The sequence below is a fragment of the Prunus persica genome, chromosome G3 (genome assembly GCF_000346465.2).
Source record: "Prunus persica cultivar Lovell chromosome G3, Prunus_persica_NCBIv2, whole genome shotgun sequence".
NCBI classification, from domain to species: Eukaryota; Viridiplantae; Streptophyta; class Magnoliopsida; order Rosales; family Rosaceae; genus Prunus; species Prunus persica.
The window spans coordinates 25,286,077-25,312,333 of NC_034011.1; the positions used below are offsets into that span (position 1 = coordinate 25,286,077).

General features: G+C 37.4%; 5 protein-coding genes and 1 pseudogene across 9 annotated transcripts; 4 read left to right on the forward strand and 2 right to left on the reverse strand.

The window, feature by feature from the left end:
• LOC18784294 (putative pentatricopeptide repeat-containing protein At3g28640) lies at nt 1–2,647 on the forward strand. Of its 4 annotated transcripts, none has more exons than XM_020560835.1 (3): nt 1–1,741; nt 1,866–1,927; nt 2,430–2,647. In XM_020560835.1, exon 1 carries the CDS (start codon nt 77–79, stop codon nt 1,586–1,588), a length of 1,512 nt encoding a protein of 503 aa, XP_020416424.1. In that variant the 5' UTR covers nt 1–76; the 3' UTR covers nt 1,589–1,741; nt 1,866–1,927; nt 2,430–2,647. The 4 variants fall into 4 exon arrangements, with proteins under 4 accessions (XP_020416424.1, XP_020416426.1, XP_020416425.1 ...); XM_020560837.1 differs by having other exon boundaries at nt 1–1,735; XM_020560836.1 differs by having other exon boundaries at nt 1–1,935.
• On the reverse strand, nt 2,089–4,175 carry LOC18783056. Of its 2 annotated transcripts, none has more exons than XM_020560840.1 (4): nt 3,952–4,175; nt 3,166–3,792; nt 2,770–3,061; nt 2,089–2,463 (listed from the first exon to the last, which is right to left on the reverse strand). In XM_020560840.1, exons 2-4 carry the CDS (start codon nt 3,784–3,786, stop codon nt 2,441–2,443), a joined length of 936 nt encoding a protein of 311 aa, XP_020416429.1. In that variant the 5' UTR covers nt 3,787–3,792; nt 3,952–4,175; the 3' UTR covers nt 2,089–2,440. The 2 variants fall into 2 exon arrangements, with proteins under 2 accessions (XP_020416429.1, XP_020416428.1); XM_020560839.1 differs by having other exon boundaries at nt 2,089–2,466.
• On the forward strand, nt 6,967–8,171 carry LOC18783967 (LOB domain-containing protein 27). Its single transcript, XM_007216396.2, has 2 exons — nt 6,967–7,885; nt 8,069–8,171. Exons 1-2 carry the CDS (start codon nt 7,065–7,067, stop codon nt 8,169–8,171), a joined length of 924 nt encoding a protein of 307 aa, XP_007216458.2. The 5' UTR covers nt 6,967–7,064.
• Nucleotides 9,728–17,640, forward strand: LOC18783105 (pleiotropic drug resistance protein 3). Its single transcript, XM_020560387.1, has 22 exons — nt 9,728–10,056; nt 10,329–10,452; nt 11,022–11,107; nt 11,190–11,274; nt 11,456–11,615; nt 11,712–11,788; nt 11,867–11,920; nt 11,998–12,088; nt 12,190–12,767; nt 12,856–13,169; nt 13,257–13,417; nt 13,503–13,606; nt 13,681–13,834; nt 14,200–14,270; nt 14,363–14,695; nt 15,080–15,370; nt 15,461–15,544; nt 15,649–15,782; nt 16,009–16,236; nt 16,403–16,574; nt 16,681–16,935; nt 17,052–17,640. The coding sequence occupies exons 1-22, from the start codon at nt 9,728–9,730 to the stop codon at nt 17,316–17,318; spliced, it is 4,152 nt and encodes a 1,383-aa protein (XP_020415976.1). The 3' UTR covers nt 17,319–17,640.
• Nucleotides 19,571–21,421, reverse strand: LOC109948257 (annotated as a pseudogene).
• On the forward strand, nt 22,773–26,249 carry LOC18782917 (HIPL1 protein). The gene is made up of 7 exons (XM_007217286.2): nt 22,773–23,048; nt 23,245–23,402; nt 23,549–24,337; nt 24,423–24,639; nt 24,742–24,920; nt 25,363–25,604; nt 25,691–26,249. The coding sequence occupies exons 1-7, from the start codon at nt 22,949–22,951 to the stop codon at nt 26,097–26,099; spliced, it is 2,094 nt and encodes a 697-aa protein (XP_007217348.1). The 5' UTR covers nt 22,773–22,948; the 3' UTR covers nt 26,100–26,249.

The following is a 26,257-nucleotide window of genomic DNA, read 5'->3' on the forward strand; positions in this document are numbered from 1 at the left end:
TGTCGTTGCTATCCCTCTCTTGGTTTTCAATTCTTCCCCCAACGGCTTCAATACATGCACGCAGACGTATACGTATATGAGCCGGTTCTTCTGCAACAGTAGCATACAAGCATGGAAGCGATGCATGTCTTTAGCACAAGGCTGCAGCAACATGCGCAAACTCAAAGCCACCCACGCCATCTTCATCACCAATGGCCTCCACCTCAACAACTACGCCATCAGCAAGCTCATCGCCTTCTGCGCGCTATCGAACTCTGGTGACCTTTCGTATGCGTCTCTTCTGTTCAACCAAATCCAGACCCCAAATTCTTACCTGTACAATACCCTCATCAGAGCCTACTCTCGCAGTTCTCAGCCTCATTTGGCTGTGCATTATTTCCTTCTCATGTTGAAACAGAGCAGCTTGGGACCCGATAATTATACTTTCAACTTTGTCATCTTGGCTTGCGCAAATTGCTCTTGGCTAGTTTCGGGCAGGCAAATTCACAATTGGGTTGTTAAAAATGGGTTGTTTTTAGTGGATGCTCATGTTCAGACAGCCCTTGTTAGACTTTATGCCGAGTGCAAGGTTTTGGATGATTCCAAGAAGGTGTTTGATGAAATTCCTGAGAGAGATGTTATACAGTGGAATGTTCTTATGAATGGGTATGTTAGGTGTGGTTTGGCTTCTGAGGCTTTGAAGGTTTTCCGGGATATGTTGGTAACTGGGTTTGAGCCTGATAACTTCTGTGTAGCTACTGGGCTAGCGGCTTGTGCTCATTTGGGGGCTCTTCGGCAGGGGAAGTGGATTGATGAGTATGTTAAAAAGAGGACAGGGTTGAAGTCAGATGTGTTTATCGGGACTGCGCTTGTTGATATGTATGCCAAGTGTGGTTGTATAGATTTGGCTGTGGAAGCCTTTGAGGGAATGCCAAAAAGGAATGTGGTCTCATGGGCAGCTATGATTGGGGGGTTTGCAGCACATGGATGTGCAACTAATGCAATTCATAGCTTGGAGAGAATGCAAGTGGATGATGGTCTAAGGCCCGACGGGGTCGTCCTTCTTGTAGTGCTAATGGCTTGTACTCATGCAGGTCTCCTGGAGAAGGGTAAGCTTCTATTAGACAACATGAAAACTCAATACGGGATTGTGCCCAAACATGAGCATTATAGCTGTGTTATAGACTTGCTCTGTAAGGCAGGTCGGTTAAATGAAGCACTTAAGCTTATCAGAAAAATGCCCATGAAGCCACTTGCTTCTGTCTGGGGTGCTTTACTGAGTGGGTGCCGAATCCATAATAATGTAGATCTTGCAGAGCTTGCTGTTAAAGAACTTCTACAGCTAGAAAATGATGTCAGGGGAGAGGAAGTTGGTGCTTATGTTCAGTTATCAAACATTTATTTGGGTGCACGGAGAGGTGAAGATGCAATTAGGATACGGAAGATGATCGGTGAAAGTGGAATCAAGAAGACACCAGGATGCAGTATGATAGAGGTGGATGGGAAGGTTAATGAGTTTGTTTCAGGAGACGTATCACATTCACATCAAGCATGGATATGCGCAATGCTGGACCTAATATGTGCTGACTCAATTCAGGACCCTTTCTAGATTATGTTGAATGGTTTGCATACTTAACGGTTCTGGATCCTCAAGGGTTATGACTTCTCATTGCCCATGGCTGCTCAAATGTTCTTATCAAGCTGGTTTCACATAGACTTCACCCACTACTGGGCAATGTCTGAAGGAAGATGCATGGTTAACGTAGAATTCTTTCCTATAACCGATCCTATATACCTTATTTCATATTATTAACCCTTTAATCACAAGCATTGAGTTGACAAGTATTCCTGGAAGATAATTATAATTTAAAGATTTATCTTTGCAGGATGATGGACTCACAGTCTTCGATTACTAAGTGCTTTTGGTCACCACCTGCAACAGAGACTGGTACGATGGTAAATCTGCTTAAATTTCTTCATCTGATCATGGAAACACTACCAGATTTAATAGCACCATCCCGATTTCCTAATGTATATCAACTCCATGAATTATATGTTATAGTTTTAATGAGATTATAGATGGATTGGTTTCACATGGATTCTACTTACTGATCTCAATTATAAACTTCAACCTCGCATTAGTAACCATACAATTGGAATACAGTTGGTTGTGCTAAATGAGACTTGTCTTATTTGTTCTCATACATCAAGAATATCAAAAAATGAACAAAGTAATTAAGTATAGCCCTGAAAAATTTCATGAACCAATTTACTGAATAATCATCTGGAAAAGACATTTCCTTTGCTTTTGTGCATGATTTGCTACTTCCCCTCTGTAGCGATGTGAATGATGAGTTATGGTTATTCCACTCTGCTTCCTATCTGTGTTTGCAAATTTGAGCAGATTCGGAACTGAATGTATAGAATAAGCGGGCATCTGATGTTCACAGGTTTTGCAAATTCAGTCCAGTCCCAAGTCACTTCCTGCTGGTGAAGGACACATGACAACCATTATTAAATCAGCATGGATATACAAATAAACAAGGTATATGTTTTATTACATTCAGACATGAAAACGTTTTCATTAAAACGTTTTTGGATTTGTATATGTGGGTCTATTGATGACTTAAATATGTTGAGAAATAATATGCATCACATTATCAGTAAATATGGTACAAAATAGTTTCATTACAATTCAAAAAGCTTAGTAGAATCACCGATATATCCAACATGTTTAGAACCATCAAGATGAAGACATGAAAACCTGTTAAGACCTTGAGAACTACGAACCTTCAGATGAAGAGGGAACCACAACAACATGCATATCATGGTTGTTTGGAGGAAGATGTAAACGAATGGGATACAGTTTCCCATTCAGTGGATTACGAGAACACACAACAATTTCCTCTAGCCCGGTCTCTTCCTTCAACTTCTTCTTCAACCCCTCTACCTCGCTACCCTTTAAGGAGAAGGAAAACTCTTCAGCTGAATCCTTGACATCTCCTTTATCATTAGCCACATGATAGTGGATCATTCTCCCTGCATCTTTCATCGGAGAACCATGATTGAATGACTCACTTGACTGCATTCAAGAACAAACAACAAAATCATCCAACTTATCACAAAAATACAATCAAACTTGATAGCCACGGAAAAATTAGAGTCGTCTTGTCGATCAAAACAAACCTCTTCTTTGGAAGTTCGTGGCGACCTAAGCTCAATCTTGGATGGAGATGTTGGTTCTGTAGGTTCTGCAAGCAGTTCAGGTGGTGGAGGGGGCGGGGGTAGAGCCACTGGTCTACGTTCTGGAGATTCAGGCTGGCGTTCTGGAGATTCAGGCCGAGGTTTCGGAGATTCAGGCCGAAACTCTATAACATCTATATCCCACAGAACCCAGTCCTGGCTTGCAGTTCTATGAGGCACATCATGGGTGATAGAGTTTCTCCAAGGCGGCACACCCCCATTTGCCCGCAAGAATTGGCCGTAGGGAGTCTTGAGCCTGACCTGACATCCCTCTCTTATAGGCTCCCATTCTAGAGAAGAATCCAATCTCTTTGGCAGGGTTTGTAGGACTTTCTTGCCTCTCAATCCTAGCCTGAACGGCATGTTGGCGGCTGTCAAATACTTGCCATAACAGCTTTTGAAACGTAAAGTGTTTGAATTTTTGACAAACTCCACGGTCCATCTCGCATTCCTCACCGTTCCATCCCGATCTTGGCATACCGACTCATGATCGTCGTCTGCTAATAGATATTTGTCGTGGTGGCTTCGTAAGCGTACCACTCTGGCTGTTTTGAACAACTCCATGTTTGTCTGAAAACAATAAGATTGATCAATTACTATGATTACGCACAGAACACAGAGAACCGATGGATTGAACAAAATGTATAACGTTAATTGTGAAGAGTTAAGAATGGTGATTAGTTATGGTGATTAGTTTTTGTCTGAAATTTTGAAATGTAATTTGTATACCTTGAACTAAAACGGCAAATGATATGAAGCAAATTGGCGTCTTGCGTGATTTGTTTGTTGATGGCAAGGAATTAGAGGCAAAGGTTGACAAAGGTTGAGGAAATTAAGGAAACTATATATGAGAGGAAGATATATTAAGCCTAATGGATGGTCTTATCTTATGGTTGAAAATCCAAATCAAAAAGGTCGTTCAGAAAACAAACGCAAATACTGGATTTGGAGAAGCGGTGGTTGGGCATCTATTAGGCGTAGTGATCCAATCCAAATTCAAATTCCAAATTTATATTTTCTGTTTTTTATTTTTTATTTTGTGTCTCTCTAATAACACCATCACACGTCTAAGTTGACCCAACAATTATTTTACACCTTAAATTACGTGCTTTAATACTTGGAGAAATCTTTATATGTTTCGAATACACCAAGCAGTACATATAGGACATTTAGAAATATTCTATACTCTAGCACTTGACCTAAAAACCCATAAACCATAACATGCATTGCTTTGTTGGGTGATGTGCATTTTTTTTAAAGACTTGCAATATATCTCTTCACCGTATCAATTACATCTTATCTAATTTCATATTACTAATTATTCATTTGTTCAAACGATGGGCGCTTGTTAATTTATTTGTCATTACAAATGCAAAAAACCAACAAATTGCTAAATAGAAGAAGAAATTGAGTCAGTTGTATAGAAAAATATGGTCTGACCAAAATACATGTTACCAAGTTACACAAAGATCTTTTCTTTTTCTTTTTTCGATTACGAGTTACATTAAGATCTCGAGATCATAAGGTGGCAAATTCCGACATCAAGCGTGCTAATTTTTTTTCGTATATGAAGGTGAATTCTGTTTGGGCGATGTAAGATCAATCTCCAGTGGAGATCCGGGCTCTGTTTGATCATGATCATCATCACCACCAGTACTACCAGCGTTATGATCACTATTAATATTTGTTTGTTCTCGTTGTCGTTGTCGTTCTTGTTGTTCTTGTTGTTGTTGATCATCCAGACGAATCTCCACAACATCCACATTCCATAAAATCCAATCTTTCGTTGTACTTCTCCAGTTAGGATTGTCGTGCGAGATGGAGTCTTTCCACGGCGGTAAGCTACACCCATTTGCACGCAAGTATTGCCCGTTGGCTGTCTTCAGCTTCACCTTGTATCCTTCTGCCACGCTCACAGGCTCCCATTCCACTATTGAATCCAATGTCCTCGGTAGGGTTTGCAATACCTTCTTGCTTTTGATTCCCAGAAGGTATGGCGTGCTTAAGGCTGTTAAGTATTTCCCAAAACAGCTCTTCAATCGTAACGTGTTCGAATTTTGGCTGATCAACTCCACCGTCCACTTTGCGTTCTTCACCGTGCCGTCGCGGTTCTGCCAAACGGAGACTTCATCGTCAGCGGCTAAGAGGTATTTGTTATGGTGGCTTAGGAAGCGTACCACCTTGGCTTGCTTCAGAAACTCCATAACATATGCATGCACTGATCTGAACACAAACAAGAATTAATTTTACGTACATCGATATTATTACATGTGATATTAACATGCATGCACGCATGATTGAACAAAAAAACGTGTAACATCAATATTTTCTAATATATCTGTGCTAGCTTGAAATTAAATGCAATTAATTTGTACCTTGAATGAATATGCCTTGTCTTTTGGTGGCGGTCGCGACCGGAGCTTATGGAAGAACTAGAAATTAAGGTGGATTGATGTGTTTATTAATGGCAAGGGAATGGGGATTAGAGAGGCAGAGGCGGCCTGAAGTTGAGGAAAGTACTTGAGGAAACTATGAGGGAGAGGTATATAATTGAATTTAAAGGGATGGTTATGATTTTATTTACCAAAAGAAAAAAATGAAATGAAAATTTTAAGAATTTTATATGAAGCCTACGCGTGAAAGTAAAGAATTTTAAGAATTTTGCACATGTCCCTCACTCATAGATGTCGGCTAATTGGGTAAGAACTAATTAAGACCATATAAATGTGTGGTTCCTAATTCGTAGGGAACTAATTAAGATTTTTAATTCATACGGGACTAGCATAAGTTAAATGTGGGGTTTATCCTCTTCGAGTTTGATTACGAGGTCCACTTCCCAAACAATACTAATACGTTCTGAAAATCAGGAGGGCAGTTAGTTGATTTAATTTCAATTCTTTGCTTCTCCAAATAAATTTTATCAGTTAATTTTAATGTTAGATCGCTCTATTATTGTAATGATCATTTGTGACTAGTGACTTTTTTTTATTGAATTATGAATGCAATCCCAGAATCTCTAAAAAAAAAAAAAAAATTCATCAAGTTCACTAACACATAAGAAATTAAAAAAATATGTGGATTTGATTGGCTCAAAACCAGGAGAGGATAGTTGATTCAATTACAATCCCTTACTTCCTCATTCCAAGTAAACATGTCATAATATTTAAGCTATTCTTGATGTGAGTTATGTTGTCACATTATAAATGCATGACCATTTTAATCTTCAATTTATAATTATCATGATCATAAAATTTGATTTTCAATTATAATTCCAATATTTATCTCACTTATTTTATTTTTTTTCAAATTGAATACAAAACAGAAAACTAGATCTTCAGACTTCTAATTGTTGTGAAACTTATACAGTCTACTTTGTTTGTCATTCTTTTGGCACAAACAAGATACAAAAGAAGAGTTATTTACACTAATATACTTCATATATTATAACAATTTCTCTGCCATGGGAGAGGCAATTTAAAAGATGGGTGATGATTTCTGTCCACAAAACACACTTGATCTAATTCCAATGTTGATTTTGGCACATCATTAGGCCCAAGCCAATTAGCTTAATTAGTACTTAGCTTCTTTAATTGATTGAGGGGCATACAAGTGATTTTCAGCTAACCGTGCAACTGCGTATAAATATATAACTCCGAGATACTCAAAAATCAGTTCAACAAGATCTACATTTGAAGAGAGAAACATTCAAATTTTACTTGGTCTTCTAATCCCAACTCAGTCTTATCAATCGCAAATCCAACCTGCTTTTTGATGATCAAACCAAACCAATACCTTATATTCATCTTTTTCAACAAAACAAACACTCCAATCAATCTGGATTGATGATCATTAAAACCATCGATGAATGTACATTCTACCCTACAATGACGATCAAAGGAGGCACAAGCCAAGCCTGTGCTGCGTGCAAATACCAAAGACGACGGTGCGCTAAGGACTGCCCTCTCTCTCCCCACTTCCCGGCCGATCAGCCCAAGATGTTCCAAAACGCACACCGTTTGTACGGCGTCTCCAACATAATGAAGATCCGAAAGCAAGTTCATCCCGAGCAACAAAACGAGGCGATGAGATCAATCATATACGAATCCAACATGCGTGCCAAATTTCCAGTCACTGGCTGCATGGGCATCATAAACCAATTGAACTTCCAATTACAACAAGCCATCGAGGAGCTTCGTTACGTCAGAACACATCTCGTAATATGCAAGGACCAATGCCAATATCGAATCCCTCCCTCTCCCCCACATTACTCATCATGTCCTTCCTCGCAATTGCAACTAGGAATGCCTTCCAACAACGACGCCTCCGCCGCTCTGACAATTTATCAGCACCAATATCAGTATGCTTCTGCTGGTGGCGGTGCCGCAGGGATGTCCTTTGTGGCTAATGAGTATCTTGCAAATGGACTTAGTGCGGTTTATATTGACGACAATGATGTGGTAAAACCTCTTAGGGTTCAACATCCTTATTATAGCGATAACAATGTTGATCAACTTATGGCTGTTCAGTCTAATTTGGTTTCCTCACAAGCCTTTCCTATCCACCAAGAAATGGATGTTCCTCACGATTACGATGACATTCCATTTGATACAATTGCTGATGATCGGCAATCGTATATTGAATCCAAAGACGCCTGTGAGTCAAGGTAATTTGTGCTAGCTCCACACATTTAATTAGTACTAATTAATTAGATATGTATATACAAATTTATCTTATATATACATTAACTAGTGTAGTGGTTCGGAATAATTGCTCCTCCAAGAAAGGTCATCGTTTCAGTCCTAGCAACCGTGTAGTGATTAACAAACTTAATTAAATTTATATGCAGTGCTGAATCATCGTTCAAGGGTACCACGCAATCTATTGAGCATGTGTCACAGAATGATCTCAAGAGTGCGGCAGCATGCTTCAGCCTAACAAGTGTGAAATAGATAGCTACGGGAAACAAGTGAAGTTAATTTCAACACGAGCACTCCTTAGTTTTCCATTCTTTTTTACTACTTTATTTGTTTTCACATTCTAGTGTTAAAAACCTCATAGATTTGACATATTTGTTTGCACGATTCATTGAATAAGAGAGATTTTTTCATGGCCTGAATTTGATGTGATGTTTTGGATTTGAAAAAAAAATTATAGGAATGCCTTAGCATTGCTTATAGGGTTGCCAGTGTCACACTTCTCCCAATATCGCATGTCTACACAACCACATTCCAAATAGAAACTACCAGGGTTCTATATGGTTGTTAGTTTATGTATATTTAGTGTAATCCATTCGAATTAGATTAGGCACCCAATATGGATTTTTTGACAACACATAATTTTAAGATTTCGACATTTTAACCCACCTCCGCCAGCTCCAATGTGTGCATGTTCTTCAATTTTTTGACTGGCTAGTTATGAAAAGTCATAGTTTTCTAGTTTAGATCATGTTTGCATCACTCAATTAGTTTAATTTAGTCGTTCTTGGCTTGATTTAATTTCGTTTTTTCGGTTAACAAAATATTAGGCCACCCCTTTGATTTCTACTTCCCCCTTGGAGTTAGCTACTTCATATTTGATGCATGCCTCATATCTCACATGTGAAGTATGATTTCATAAATGAAGAATAGAAAAAAGTTGTGTTTTGTCTTATATCATGTTAATATTCAGAAACAACCCTGCCGAATATCCTCATCAACTTGGGTATAACCATCGTGCAGAATTTGCTCCAGGTGAAATGGTAAAGCATGAAGATAAATCAAACCCTGCACTGCACGAGTAGGATTTACGCACCGCCAACTTGGAACTTGGGCCAAATCAAACATGTTGGCGATAGATTGATATGAAGTACACATACAAGATTCCCTTGTCATTGCCAAATGGTGTTTCTGAATTTGTACTTAATAAAGAAAACAGATGTTTACATATATTAATCTAACAGATTTACACACATACATCTAATTTAATCGAGGGGACGTCATAGGCTATAACTGAGGAAACTAGTTGTCAAAACAAGGCAGCTAACGAGGTCTAGCCTAGTGAAAAAAGGTTTTGATTTGTAGACCAGAGATTTTAGGTTCGAATCCCTATGATATCATAATTGTGTGTGTGAGAAATTCTCATCCTCTATAGTTTAGACTATCGTTTTGCTTGTCCTCGAAAAAAAAAAAAAGTCAAAAAAAGCCAAAGAACCGTCTTTCCATTTCATGTAGTCTTTTAACACCGTTGCAGGCCTTTGGTCTCTCATGGATTACTCTATTTGAAAATTTTGAAAGCTCACATCTCAAACCAAAGCCAGATAAATAAATAAATAGAACATTTATATTAATTAGAAATGCATACGACACACAAACGTCTGTCATACTACTAAAGTCAATGCACATTATATACTCCTTAACAAGTTAACATCACCAAACTTGTGCGTACTTAATTACTCTAGGAATAACATTAGAGGCCGAGAGGTGAAGGAAGAAGCTGTGTACTTGGAATCTTTTGCATTTTGGAAATCATGGATTTGGCAGCAGAGATAGGAAGAAGCGTGAGGACCTCTTTTCATCAACATGCATCGAGTTTCAGGAGCACTTCAGACGTCAGATCCATCAACGACAACAACGACGACGAAACTGAGTTGCAGTGGGCTGCAATCCAACGGTTGCCCACATTTGAACGACTTACTGATGAGCAAGATAACAATGGAGGAGGTACTATTACTAAGAGGGTGGTTGATGTCACAAAGCTAGGAGCTCTCGAACGCCACGTGTTCATTGAGAAACTTGTCAAGGATATTGAGGGATATAACCGCCGTCTGTTGCAGAAACTCAAACAAAGAATAGACAGGTAATTGCACTTGCTCAGTGATATGAATATCTATGAGAAAATTTTCTTTTATGAAATTATGAAATAGGATTACTTCTCGACTCATCATTATTATACCAACTAGTTATTAGTTTAGAAGTGCTCTCTACTCTTTTTTTTTCCCTTGAAAAATATTACAAGTTCGAATATCGTATTTACATATAATAAAAATAAATAAATAACATCACCACTGTCACCATCACCATAATCATTGCATTTAAATATCCGACTAACCTTTTGCATTTTATTTTTAGGGTGGGATTGCAATTACCGACTGTGGAAGTTGGATACCAAAATTTGGTTGTAGAGGCAGAATGCGAAGTGGTTCAAGGAAAACCCATCCCAACGCTATGGACCGCCCTCAAAAGCATACTCTGTGTAAGTCTTTCCTTATTATTATTATATAAAATATATATATTCATGTACATATTGCTAACCTGGCAATTGGCAATGCTTAACATGTGGATGAATCTTGTTTTATATTAGAAGCAAACAAATACATAAGATCGCTTAATCGCATAATTAAGGAAGAATGATCTTTCTTGGAGTTAGCTTATTTTATATTATCATGATGTTCATGATGGAAGTTGCGAAAAAAGACTTTTGCCTTGGACTGTGGTTTTAGGATTTATTTTAAATCTTTTTAATAATCACCCCCCATCTCTTTAAGTAAGGGTTAAGTGAAGTTAATCTTCATCCACAGTCCAAATAAACTTTGGGTTTTGCTAATTTTAATAGTAAGTAACATGGTTACTGAGTCTGTCTCATGTAACAAATAATCATAATTGCATTGTGTGAATGTTTGTAAAATAAATCATATTTTAAGAGGTAAGAGATCTCAAGTTCGAATCTAGCTTAGGACGGGTCATGATACTACTTTTTCTTTCTAAGTATTTAAAAATTCTAATCCCAAAGAGAACTGAAGGTGATGCCAATTGTTACAACAGGGTATAACACAGATAATTGGTTGCAAGCCTCAAGCATACAAATTAGAGATTCTCAAAGGTGTCAGTGGCATCATCAAGCCATCAAGGTTAATAATAATATAAATCCTTTTTCTTCTATTTTTCTTGACATGAAGAAGTAAGAGATTTATGGAGTGGTATTTCATGCAGGATGACTCTATTGCTTGGCCCTCCAGGCTGTGGGAAGACCACTTTCTTACAGGCACTTGCTGGGAAACTTAACCACTCTCTCAAGGTTTTCTAATCATTTACTAAACCTATACAAAAGCTAGCTTAACTTATATGTGGGCAAATTTAGCAACAGCAAAAAAAACAAAAATAAAAAAAAATCAATCAGATGTACATTTCTGACTTAGAAACAGAACAATGAGCTGACTAGCTCTAAAGGTCTGATAAATGTATCCATAAATTTCTAGGTCCGAGGAGAAATTACCTACAATGGTTACAAGTTCAATGAGTTTGTTCCTCAGAAGACATCAGCTTATATAAGTCAATATGACTTGCACATTCCTGAGCTGACTGTGAGGGAAGCACTCGACTTCTCAGCACGTTGCCAGGGTATTGGAAACAGAGCAGGTAGGCCAATTTGTGCTTTTTATTATGGCCAAGAATCATAATCTTTAAAACTAGTTTCAATTCGTCTTATATAGAAGCTTTTTTTCTCCATTGAAGATATAATGAAAGAAGTCAGCAGAAGGGAGAAGCAATCAGGAATTGTCCCAGAACCAGACATTGACACTTATATGAAGGTATGAATTTTTCAGAATAGAAGTTTCCAAATTAGTCCATTTCTTGTTGGCAATCACTGATGACAACTTCGCTAACAGGCCATTTCAATTGAAGGGTTGAAAAACTCCCTCCAGACTGACTATATAATGAAGGTAATTCTCATAGGACCAAGTCCTACCCCTTCTCTAATTAACAGGAAGTTTGATACAATTTGTTTTTCTTTTGTTAGATTCTTGGGCTAGACATTTGTGCTGATACAATCGTAGGCGACGCAATGCAAAGAGGAATTTCGGGTGGTCAGAAGAAAAGACTGACAACAGGTTTTGCAAATTACTGATAAATTCTGTTCATATAACATTGTTACAATTAAAGTTTATACTCTCATCATATACTAAAGTTTCTTGATCTTTTCCTCCCTTAGGGGAAATGATGATTGGTCCAGCAAGAGCTTTCTTCATGGATGAGATATCAACAGGCTTAGATAGTTCCACTACCCTTCAGATTGTTACTTGTTTGCAGCAACTGACACACGTAACAGACTCCACCATTTTGGTATCACTTCTTCAGCCAACACCGGAGACCTTCGCTCTCTTTGATGACATTATCTTGATAGGAAAAGTTGTGTATCATGGGCCTTGCAATAATGTTGCAGAGTTCTTTGAGCAGTGTGGTTTTCGCAGCCCACCGAGAAAAGGCATTTCTGACTTCCTGCAAGAGGTGGTTTCTCGAAAGGATCAGGCAAAGTACTGGTACCATGAAGACCAACCCTACAGTTATGTTACAGTTGACAAGTTTGTAAATATGTTCAAGGATTTTCATGTCGGAAAGAAGCTAGATGAGGAACTTCGCAAGCCTTTTGACAAATCTGAGTGCCACAAAGATGCTTTATCATTCAACATCTACTCATTAAGAAAATGGGAACTATTAAAAGCATGTACTGCTAGAGAATGGCTTCTTATGAAGCGCAACTCGTTTGTTCATGTGTTCAAGTCGGCACAGGTAATGGATAGTTGTGACAATAGGTTAATTACCAAACAACTACTTAAATAATCAAACATTTACACACTTGGATTATTTCATTTTGCAGCTTGTCGTCGTTGCGCTAGTAACAATGACAGTTTTTTCACGTACATGGATGAATATTGACGATGTCCATGCAAAGTACTACATGGCTTCTTTGTTCTATGCTCTCATTAGACTGATGAGCAATGGGATTGCAGAGTTATCAATGACTGTCTCCAGACTTGCAGTCTTCTACAAGCAAAGAGATTTCTACTTTAATCCTGCATGGGCTTATTCCATTCCAGCTACCATTCTAAAGATTCCATTTTCATTGCTAGATGCTTTTCTTTGGACATCCCTTACTTATTATGTCATTGGTTACAGTCCTGAGCCCGAAAGGTACATCAATTCTTTGAGGCTAAATTGCTCACTCTTTCTTTTTTCCTTTGTGGCTTTCTAAATGCATTTGTTTTCATCGAATGTCAGGTTCTTCAAGCAAATCATTATTCTATTCCTTGTGCATCAAGTATCAATATCATTTTTTCGTCTGATCGCATCCTTGGTTCGAACTCCCTCTGTAGCAGCAACCATTGGTCTTTTCTCCTTAATAGTAATGTTTCTATTTGGTGGCTTCATAATTCCAAAATGTAAGGAATGTCACTGGTGATTTCAGTAGAAATTTGAAAATTTTGTGCCATTTCACTCAATCTAATAAGCATTTCCCAAATGCAGCTTCCTTGCCTACTTGGTTGGAGTGGGGCTTTTGGCTTTCTCCACTAACATATGGAGAAATAAGTGCTTCAGTAAATGAATTTCATGCTCCAAGGTGGCAAAAGGTAAAGGAGGAAATCATATAAAGGAGCTTAATTTGTGTTGAGAGTTAATATTCACTGGTTGTTGTTCCTTGCAGGTTTTATCTTCAAATGTCACTATAGGCCAGCGAGTTCTGGGAAACCGTGGTCTCAATTTCAGTGACAGCTTTTATTGGATATCAATAGGAGCTTTACTTGGATTTTGGATGGTTTTCAACATTGGGTTCACCTGTGCACTCAGTTATTTAAAATGTATATCTCTATACCAAAGAAACTATTAGGAAACGTATGCCAGATTTAATTCTGTATACCAATTTAATTCTCACCTTTGAAGATTTTACTGACATTTGACATTTGCAGCTCCCGGAAGTTCTCGAACTATCATTTCTCATGAAAAGTTCTCCCATCTGAAGGAAAAAGAAAATTTAGATAATTCCTGCCAAGAAAAAGAATTAACTTGTGTAGATACTCACATAACTGCTGCAGAAGCTACAAGTATAGGTGAGATGCTTCTTCTTACTATCCTTTTGTACTTGACATCATTAAAAAATAAATTTGCTAAACTACAAATAATGTTTGTACATCAGAAAGCAAGCTATATATCACAAATTTTACAGGCATGGTCTTACCCTTTGAGCCCATAAGTATATCATTTCAGAATGTGCAATACTTTGTTGATACACCCAAGGTGAGTACACTCTTTATGAGTTCCTGATTCTACAAGAGAGTTGTATTTGAATCAAGCTGATCAGATTCAGATTTCACCCTTATATCCCCCAGAAAATGAGAGAGCAAGGTTTTCCTCCACAACGACTACAGCTTCTTCAAGACATAACTGGTGCATTTAGACCTGGAATTCTTACAGCTTTGATGGGAGTTAGTGGAGCTGGAAAAACAACACTGATGGATGTCCTTTCTGGAAGAAAAACTGGTGGAAGTATTGAAGGAGACATTAGAATTGGAGGGTACCCAAAAGTACAAGAAACATATGCCAGAATATCTGGGTATTGTGAACAAAGTGACATACATTCTCCACAGATTACAGTAGGAGAATCTGTACAATACTCGGCTTGGTTACGCTTGCCAGCGCAGATTGATAGACATACAAGATCTGTAAGATTCCATTAAAACTTACAAAGCATGTAGTATGTCAAACATAATACTTCAAATCTAAGAATTAGACCTGGAGCTAGTTTTCTTAGACATAAAGATACTTCGAGTTTGTCTATTTGTAACTTAGAACCAAGAAGTTAGCATGGAGTAACAACATAGCTTCCATAAACTGAACATATTTTCATAAATTTATCTCTATAAATCTCTCAGAAAAAATATACATACATACATATACACACGTCTGTATATTGTTTGTAGCGAGAACATATAGGGGAAAGAACAAAAAACCTTTCAAGGAATGCCTTAAAGACTTTTATAAAGATAAAAAATTCTTCTAGTTATAAAGATTTCCTGATGTTTTGAGTTGTTCTATCTATTTATCAGCAATTTGTGAAAGAAGTTCTTCAAATGATAGAGCTTGATGAAATCAAAGACGAATTAGTTGGCATATCTGGTGGTAGTGGTATATCTGCAGAGCAACGCAAAAGGCTGACAATAGCAGTAGAGCTTGTTTCAAATCCATCCATAATATTCATGGACGAACCGACCTCTGGTTTAGATGCCAGAGCAGCTGCTATAGTTATGAGAGCTGTGAAAAATATTGTCAGTACAAGGAGGACTGTTGTATGCACAATTCACCAGCCAAGTATTGACATATTTGAAGCATTCGATGAGGTAATTGACTAATATAATTCTATACATGAAAAAAGTTACGAATTTTTTGCTAAACAGGGCAAATAATATATCAGTTGATACTTTGTACAGCTTATTTTGATGAAAAGAGGAGGACAAATAATATACTACGGAGAGCTAGGCCAAAATTCAAGTAAGCTTATTGAATACTTTGAGGTAAGTTACTTAATAACTCTTAACACTCTTTTCCTTTATTTTCATAATCTAGTTCCACAGGTCAATTCTGTCAACTCTGCATTTTAACTCACCTTCTGTTACAGGGTATTCCCGGGGTTCCGAAAATTAAAGAGAATTACAACCCAGCAACATGGATGTTAGAGGTCACCGGTCTTTCTGCAGAAGCTCAAATTGCCATAGATTTTGCTCATATCTATAGAGGATCACATCTATGCCAGTGAGTTTACTGCATTAGCATATACAACATATGAGCTTTTAGGCATTGTTAACATGCTAAAGTTTTGCATTAATAGATTTCCAAGACTCTAAATTAAGCACAAAGTTTGTTTGGCAGTCCAGTGGCTTAAACATCAATGCTCATGCTATGCTTACTTTTCGCACACTTCTTGCTCATGTTTCTAGATTAACTAATGCTCAAACCCAATGTTTCTTGTTCTATTCAGGAAGAACAACGAACTAGTTAGAGAACTCAGCTTTCCAGAACAAGGCTCAAAGGAATTACATTTTTCTACTCGCTTTCCACAAAATGGATGGGAGCAATTCAAAGCATGCCTATGGAAGCGGCATCTCTCCTACTGGAGAAGTCCGAGATATAACCTGGGGAGATTGATATTTACTGCTGCATGTTCTTTGTTATTTGGAGCACTTCTTTGGCAGAAAGGACAGAAAATGTAAGTCCATTTAACAGAGATAATATCATTTAATTTCTTACATCAATGAATTACTAGAAGACCATCAACGAACCTAGCAGTAACGAAAAAAAATGTTGGTGTCACATTTTAAACTAGAGGTTAATATATCTACCATCTAAAACACAGTTTTTCCTTTGTTCCGAAGAGATGGCGAACAGGAATTTTTCAACATTCTAGGATCAATGTTTGTTTTACTTCAATGCATGGGAATTGGCAATTGTTCCTCTGTTTTACCATTCATAGCTACTGAGCGCAATGTTGTATACCGAGAAAGATTTGCTGGAATGTACTCGTCGTGGGCATATTCGTTTTCACAGGTACATTCCAAATTCATTCCTAGAGCATAATATTTTAGCAACTCCAAAGTTTGATATGAGATTCAAAACTATAAAGGGTTTAACAAAACTCTTCCAAATGTTGCAGGTGATCATAGAAATTCCATATATATTGATACAAGCAGCTTTGTTTTCGACAATTACGTATCCAGCCATAGATTTCCAATGGTCACTCTACAAAGTATTTTGGTATTTCTATGCTATGTTTTCTACATTCCTCTACTTCAATTACTTCGGTATGTTGCTTGTTTCTCTGACCCCAACTTATCAAGTGGCTTCAGTATTGGCAAGTTTCTGCTACACTATGTTCAATTTGTTCTCGGGTTTCCTCTTACCTGGACCAGTAAGCTAACTCTCTCTTTACTTGTTCAACATGAAAGGAGTTTGCATATACTAGTATACGAAAACCCTGAGAAAGTTTCCATGCAATTGATTTTGAAACTTTCTTCCCTATTGCAGAAAATTCCTGTATGGTGGGTTTGGGGATACTGGATTTGCCCTCTTGCCTGGTCCTTAAAAGGTGCTCTCACTTCACAGTATGGAGATGTAGAGAAGGAAATAGTAGTGCATGGAGAGCAAAGGACAATCAGTGCCTTCTTGGGAAGTATTTATGGGTACAACTATGATGATCTAGGAGTTGTAGCAATTGTTCTTCTTGCATATCCACTAGTTTTTGCACTTGTTTTTGCATGTGCTACAGAAAAAATAAACTTTCAGAGGAGGTAATTATGCCTTCCACCTGCTGAAGCTCTGTAATGCATATATGTAGTATCCAATTCAATAAACTTCAACGTTGAGGACACGATTGCCCCACAATGGCCATTTCAAAGTTTATCCTAGTTAATTTGAGGTTCTAGTAAGTTTTTTTTTTCTTTTCTTTTGGTCCTAAGTAGTTTCTTCCTTCCCACTAAAAATCGGGCACATATTATTCAACTGTATCAAGCCATCAGCAGTGTTCGAAAAATCGGCCGAGGCGCTAGGCGGGCTCCTAGGCGCTAGGCAGGAGAACACCGCCACTATATCACCCTAATCTATGAGTGTGTCTCGATTTTGAAATAATAATCAATAAATACATTGAACCATGAAGATTTCGGAAAATGAAAAGTAAAAAAAACAAGGGAACTTACATTGACGTTCCGTGGAGATGGATTGCGCCGATCAGAGAAAACCCTAACCTTAGCTTGATCCATGCAAAGAAGGAAAGTTCAGAGTGTTTGTATTCCAATACAGAGCAGCCGAGCGGCTATACTCTGTAAATATTTAAATGTATAGCCGGGCGGCTATAGTCTTTAAATATTAAAATACATTTAAAAAGTATAGCCGGGCGGCCATACTATTTAAATATTCGAATATATTTAAAAAGTATAGCAGCCCGGCGATACTCTTTAAATATTCGAATGTATTTTAAACGTATAGCCGCACGGCTATACTCTTTGAAAATTTGAATATATTTAAAAAGTATAGCCGGTCGGCTATACTGTTTAAATATAGAAATACGTATATATTTCCTTCTATGGAGGTTGAGCCCAGGCAGGCACAAGAGTAGCGCCTTATATGACTCGTATGAGCTCCGAGCTGTGACTCACTAACTTAACGAATCCATTGATGTTGAACAAGGTTCATTTACAACCATGCTTCAACTCGAAGCATCCTATCAAAACCACAAAAAAGAAAGATTCATGTGGTGATATGGTGGTATACACCATGTCAATATTTCTGAAGGAAAGAGAAGGAAACTTCTAAGTCAGCCTCAGAGCCATTTCTTGAAGAAGAGCTCGCTTCTGCACAGCACTTATTACATGGCAGCTGCATGACCAAGGGGCTCGGCATTCTCAAGAACATCAGTGATAATGGCAGCTGCATGACCAAGGGGCTCCTCAGCCCCTCTTCAACATGAAGGCCTGCACACCACCACATGAGACAATATGACAAAGTAGAGAAAGGTTTATATATAAACTGATTGTCATTGGAAGAGAATCTATAGGAACTAGCGCAAGTAAAGCCTAAATTTCATGAAACTAATCATCATTTTGTCCACAGAGAGAGAGAGAGAGAGAGACCTGGCCATGATGGGATATAGCCAATGTACAAGGCTCCCCATCAACCCGAACAGGGAATGCAGCAAAGAGCTGTATCTTAATTGACTGCCCTTGTGCAAGCCTTCGAGTCCAGACAAATTTTTTTTTGTTGCCTTTTTTTCCTACAGAAGAAATCCAATTAACAGTAACAGTATGTTATTCATAGAGACTGAAATTAATTAAAATATTTCTGAAATTAAGTAAAATATTTCAATACTAATTACTGACTAAAGAAATAATACCTTAAAACTAATTACTAATCAAAGTAATTAAATAAGGGTAATATATTACTTAATTACAAATGTAAAACTAAACAAACTAATTTGAAAGAATTTTTTTAAAACAAATTCAACAAAAAAATTTAAAATAATTAATTACTATATATTGAGTAATTTATGAAATTAATTAAAATATTTAAATACTAATTATTCACTAAATAAATTATAATTGAAATATAATTAGTAATTAAATAAGGCTGAGATATTTCTTAATTACAAATAATTAAACTAAAAAAACTAATTTTTTTTTAAACAAATAAAAATAAAATAGGTATATTCGAATAAATATAAAATAAAGTAATAAAAAAATAAATGTTCGAATATATTTAAAACGTATAGCCGCGCGGCTATACTCGTTAAATACTAAAATAAAATTACAGAGTACCGCCGCTCGGCTATACTCGTAAAATATTAAAATATAATTAAAGAGTACAGCCGCGCGGCGATACTCTTTGAATATTAAAATATAGTTAAAGGGTATAGCCGCCCGGCTATACGCTTTGAATATTAAAATAAAATTACAGAGTATAGCCGCGCGGCTATACTCATTAAATATTAAAATATAATTAAAGAGTACAGCCGCCTGGCTGTACGCTTTAATTATACTTTTAAACCACAGAAATTTAAACCTTAAACCTTACTTAAAGACCTCACTTGGCTAAACAAATGGAGGCAAATATATTTTTCCAACTAATCAAGATAGTAGAGAAATCAAACCTGAACAGGATTGCGAAGAATATTCAATCGTTGCCCCAGTGAATTCCCACACTGAGCTCCACTCTTCTTGTTGATAAAAAGTAAAAACTAACAAGGGTCTTGCATCTGGTGACAAATCAAACAACTAGGATTTTTGTTTCATCATTCTTATTGCTTGACGAGCTCCTTTTGAAACTAGGCTTAGAATCCAATTTCCTATCTACATCACCATCTTGGTGCTGCAAATCCACATTTACAGTATCATTACGGTTTTCCTCAATTTCATGAGAACCATTAACAGCTTGATGAGTATCAACTGCGCTTTCTGTGGACATTACTACCACTATTTCCCTTGTCAACAGAGGTTTCATTTCCATGCTTGGACTTGTTGCTCTGACTCCTAATAGTTGCACGTACTGAAGATGCTATTTCATTGGGGCCCTGAGTAATGGAGCTCAAAAATCCACCAGCGGAAGTCTGGCTCAATTCCTTTACATGAAGAGGGTTCTGAATGGAACTAAATCACAAATATGACCTGTTTCATTGGACATGCTACTGTGGCAATCCACATGTACCAGTCTTTGACACCACAGGCAGCACATTGGGGATCCACCAAGAAAAGACCCATGTAATAGCTGCAGAAAGAAGTTTCATCAGGTTGATATGTTACCTCATTCCAACGGACAGCCCATTGGTGCATCACATGCTTGGATACACACTTGCAATCCTTGTGCGCACTAGAAGAGCAGCTTAGGTGAGGTGCTGCAACGGACTAAAATTGTCTGAAGCTGTCATAAGCCCAGGAGTTTGAGAAGGGCTCATGGACTTTAAGCAAACACAGCAATTCAAGTTCTCTCCACAAGATACCGATTCTAAAACCCAAGTATGAGGAGCTATAGGAACTTTGTGACCTGCCTCTGGATTTTTCTTTGACCTGGCTATTGCTTTCATCCAACTTAGATTGATATTTCTCCTCCATTGGCTATAGTCAAAATTCCAACTAGAGCAGCGATAAGGCAGTTGGATTCTTGTTGTTCCAATTGGAGAAAAAAAATATCAATGTCACCATCATGATCCATCCTCAATGACTACTTGTATGATCTACATTCACATTAGCATCAAACTGCCCAATCCCAGTTTAATTAGGCTCAAACTCATATATCCTCCAATATGGTTTCATTTCATCATTCAAAAACATTATCAAAAGCCTTAAACTCATTTGACAACCCAACTCATCATCCTACTTAATTCATCATGTGTAAGTGCAACAAAGAGTCCAACAATGCTTTTGATAGGTGCTACTTACTGTAACCGCTTCAACCTGTAAAAAACTGAAAACGTTTCACAAGTAAAACAAATATTATTCCAAATACAAAGCATGATTAGTTTCATATCAAAATTCAGAGAGATACAAAATACATGTAAACATGAAGGAAATACAAAGTCCACCACAGTTGCATCAAAATTTAGTGATATTTTAATTTAAATGACGAAACACCTCCATCTTTAGAGACCAAAGCAACACACAAAACCTGCTTCATACTTCACTTTCTATTCCAATTTCTCGGAAACCAAACGGAATAGTCTAAAAGCAAAGCATATCTATGAGTGTGTCTTGATTTTGAAATAATAATCAATAAATACATTGAACTGTGAATTTCAGAAAATGAGAAGTCAAAGTTTTTGAAAAAACAAGAAGGAACTTACAGTGACGTTCCGTGGATGACGTCGCCGATCAGAGAAAACCCAAGCCTTAGCTTGATCCACGCAGAGAGGGAAAGTTCAGAGTGTAGGAATCGAAGCAGAACCCAAATCTTTTGATTGATTTTTGGGTTTCTTTAGCTCTAATTTGTATATATATATATATAATGTATAGCCGAACGGCTATACTATTTAAACTTTAAATATTAAATAAATACTATTTAAATATTCGAATACATTTAAAACGTATAGCCGAGCGGCAATACTATTTAAATATTAAAATATATTGAAGACGTATAGCCGCACGGCTATACTATTTAAATATTCGAATTTATTTACGAGATATAGCTTTAAATATTAAAATTGAAGAAGTATAGCCGTTCGGCTATACTATTTAAATATTCGAATTATTTACGAGGTATAGCCGCGCGGCTATACTATTTAAAACTTAAATATTAAAATATTGAAGTATAGCCCCTCCTATGCTATACTATTTAAATATTCGATAGCCGCCCGGCTATAATATTTAAATATTCGAACGTATTTAAAACGTATAGCCGTTCGGCTATACTATTTTAAATATTAAAATATATTGCAGAAGTATAGCCGCTCGGCTGTACTATTTAAATATTCGAATATATTTAGAAAGTATAGCCGCACGGCTATACGCTTTAAATATAAAAATATGTTTATATTTCTTTCTATGGAGGCTGAGCCCGTGTAGGCACAAGGATAGCACCTTCTGTATGAGCTCCAAGCTGTGACTCACCAACTTAACAAAGCCATTCATGCTTCAATTCACCCTTCTACACAGCTTGTGTCGCATTTCCGAACAAAATGTCAAGACACCTGAGAGAAAAATGAAGCAAGGATTTCTCAAGAACAAGCCAAGGAATGACTGATTTCAAGTCCTCTCCCCTCCCCAACTTGTCTGGGGAGTACAGAAATTGCTGGTTTTTCTTCATTTTCTTATTAACATAATCAAATGGAATCAGATAGAAAAAAGATTTTGTTTTTCGGCTTCTTTGTATTGTCTTCGCTGGTTCTTTTATCTGACAAAACAGAACCCCACTTGTGTTTTGGTTTGTTTTTTTTCTTCTTAACTTTTAAGGCATATATCATTTGGTCGTTGAGTTCAAATTGTCAACTTGCCGCATTCTATTCTTGTACGTCCGATATTGTCGAGTAAAGTCAACCATGACGAACCAGCCAGAAGTTGCTGCATTCCTATTGTTTATTATATAAAGTTTGTATTTTTATTGATTTCCCTGATCTTTAATATCCATGGATTTTCAAAAAAAGGAAAACGTCAACTGTTTCTGGGGATAAAGACAACAACCCAGGGTTGATTTGCACCAAAGCTATTATGGAATAATTGAACTTATTATTTGAAGTGGGGTAAGGATACCTTCTTAGTTTAACATATATTTGGAACCATGAAAATCTAGAGAGAGAAAACCAACTGGGTAGTTGATTCTGTGGAGAATATTGCATTTTGTTGTTTATTTGTTTTGTTCATTTTTGGGCCACTGGTTGATGGTACAGTAACCGGATCATTCAATTCTCTATTGGAAAGAAAGAGAGGTGGGTTTTGTTTTGAAAGATGAGTGGAATTTTTAGTACTATTGTCGTCTTCGTGTTCTGTAACCTGCTGCTGCTGCTCACTGATTTTTCTTCTTCGCATCCCTTGTGTACTAATATGAGTAAGTGTTTCTTTGTTAACATCTTTTATCTGGTTTTCCTTTTCTTTTGTTAATGGCTTAATGCTTTGTTTGGTTGTGCCAAAAAAGACAGAATTTTGCATTCCTATAACGCACTAATCCTTTTCATTAGTTTGGTTCAAAGTTTCATTTCTTTGTAAGTCACTGATTAGTTTCTTTGTCTGCTTTGTTGAAATAGGGTCACCCTTCACCCCAAAGGCCCCACTTACTTTCTGTCAATACAATGGTAGTGTTTGCTGTAATTCTACTGAGGATATGCAATTGCAGAATCTATTTAAAACAATGGATGTTTCTGATCTTGGTTGTGCTTCTCTTGTGAAATCGATACTTTGCTCGGTAAGAGAATCGTATAACTTCGTTAAAGATATAATTTTCATTTAGTATCAGCACCTTTTTACTTGTTATTACTAGCTACTGCTGTTAAGTGTTATGGAACCATTGGGCACCAGTTCATGTGTATTTGAATCCCACATGCTTTGCAGAGATGTGATCAGTTTTCTGCAGAGCTATATAGGATTGAATCAGTACCTCGTAAAGTTCCTATTCTCTGCAACTCAACCGTTTCACCAAACTCAAGACAGTACCAACATGGTGGAGTTGACTTTTGTTCCAATGTCTGGGATGAATGCCAAAATGTGTCTCTATTAAATTCTCCATTTTCAATGCAAGTTAGAGGTGGAACACCATCTATTTCTACTTCCAAGCTGAGTGATATATGGCAGTCAAAAAATGATTTCTGTAACACATTTGGTGGATCCTCAGAAAGTGAGTTGTTCTGTTTTGACGGCGGACCTGTGTTGCTAAACAATTCTGAAATTCCAACTCCCCCAAGTGGTATGTGCCTTGAAAAAATTGGAAATGGATCTTATCTTAACATGGTAGCTCATCCTGATGGATCAAATCGTGTCTTCTTATCTGACCAACCGGGTAAAGTATGGATGGCAACTGTTCCTGAGGAGGGATCAGGAGAAATGTTGGTGATTGATAAATCAAATCCATTTCTTGATTTAACTGACGAAGTGTATGCTGATACTGAGTTTGGAATGATGGGATTAGCATTTCATCCTAACTATGTGCAAAATGGCCGTTTCTTTGCTTCATTCAACTGTGACAAGGTTAAGTGGCCAGAATGTTCGGGTAGATGCTCATGTAACTCAGATGTGGGATGTGATCCTTCAAAGCTGGGTTCTGATAATGGTGCCCAGCCATGCCAGTATCACAGTATCATAGCAGAGTTCACTGCAAATGGTACCACGTCGCAACCTTCCTCGGTAAATTTCTGCATAATTTTAAATAGTTTTTTCTTGTAATTGTCAGCAGTGATCCTAATTGATACTGTTTTGGTCTGTATTTCAGGTTACTAGTGTAAAACCACTGGAAGTCAGAAGAATTTTCACTATGGGCCTTCCATTTACTTCCCATCATGCAGGTCAAATTTTGTTTGGACCTAAAGATGGGTTTCTGTACTTCATGATGGGAGATGGTGGGAGCATAGGCGACCCATACAATTTTTCACAAAACAAGAAGTCCTTGCTTGGAAAGATTATGAGGCTTGACATAGATAACTTGCCAAGTGAGTAATGACTTAAACTTACAAGGCTTCAGGACACCATATTCTCTGTGTGTGTGTGTGTGTTTTTTTTTCTTTCTCATGTATGCAAATACTTGTTTGCAGGTGCAATGACAATTACCGACCTTGGCCTGTGGGGAAATTACTCTGTTCCTGGAGATAATCCATTTTCTGAGGATAAGGAATTGCAGCCTGAAATTTGGGCTTTGGGATTTAGAAATCCTTGGCGATGTAGTTTTGATCTCGAAAGGCCTTCCTACTTCCTTTGTGCAGATGTTGGTCAGGTTCGGGACAGCAACTGAGACTAATTTTCCGATGTTTTATATGTTCTTTTGAGTAGGTGCTAATCCATTTTGGACTATTTTGAGAAAACCATATATGCATTAAAGCATGTCATTATATGCCTCAGACGAAGGATGTCTTACAAAATTGCAGCCAAAAATACAATAGCTTGGTCAGATTTGAGAAGAGTTCTGGTCATATGATTGCATTATGTTCTCTATCCATGCAGGGGGGGCTGCAAACCATATGATTCTCACATTTTGTCCCTCAACCAAGGATTAAGCTTTCATTAGTTCATTTACCTTCACTATGTATAGCTCTTTTTTCTTCGACACGTGCATGTTTTCTGCACATTCTTTTTCTTGTTGTTGCAAACTTCTCAACATTTATCCTTTTTCGTTTTTGTTCCGGGTATCATCAGTGCTTAAAATAATGGTTTTATAGGATCAATATGAAGAGGTTGATATAATCACCAAGGGTGGAAACTATGGATGGCGTATCTATGAGGGTCCTTCTCCGTACAATCCCCCAAAATCTCCAGGAAGAAATACATCTGCCACCTCCATTAACCCAATTTTCCCTGTAATGGGATACAACCACTCTGATGTGAACAAGGCTGAAGGATCTGCATCCATCATAGGCGGTTACTTTTACCGATCCACAACAGATCCATGCATGCATGGAAGGTAAGCCAACCATTTCCGATTTCGATAACCAAAAAGACTTCATAAAATTATCTTTAACTTAATCAGTCTGCAAATTATGTTTGCAGATATCTTTATGCAGATTTATTTGCTGGCGGTATATGGACAGGCATAGAAACTCCTGAAGACAGCGGAAACTTCACTAGCACTAAAATTCCGGTGAGTTGTGCTCTGGACTCTCCTATCCAGTGCAGTGCCGAGGCAGGAAGTTCTCTCCCTGCACTGGGGTTCATATTCTCCTTTGGACAGGATAACAGAAAGGACATCTTTATCCTGGCCAGTTCCGGTTTATATAGAGTTGTTAGGCCTAGTCGCTGCAACTACACTTGCTCCAAAGAGAACGTTACATCCTCTTCCCATCCAAAATCTGTTCCTTCTCCTGCTCCTTCCGCTTCATGCACAAGAAGGCAGTTAAACAATCCATTTGTACTGGAGCTGCTCATCTTCTTCTCTACATTTTTTGGCTTTTTCTTGTAATCTTTCCTTGGTTTTCATTTTCACTTGCCTGCTTGGATATATTGATATTTATTTTTTGTAATTATGTTCGCATTTTTGCCAAAAATACTTGTAATATCGAAAAAATTGTACCAAAAATAATTTGGAAGCCCAGAAATTATCCTTGTGGCTTTTCCACT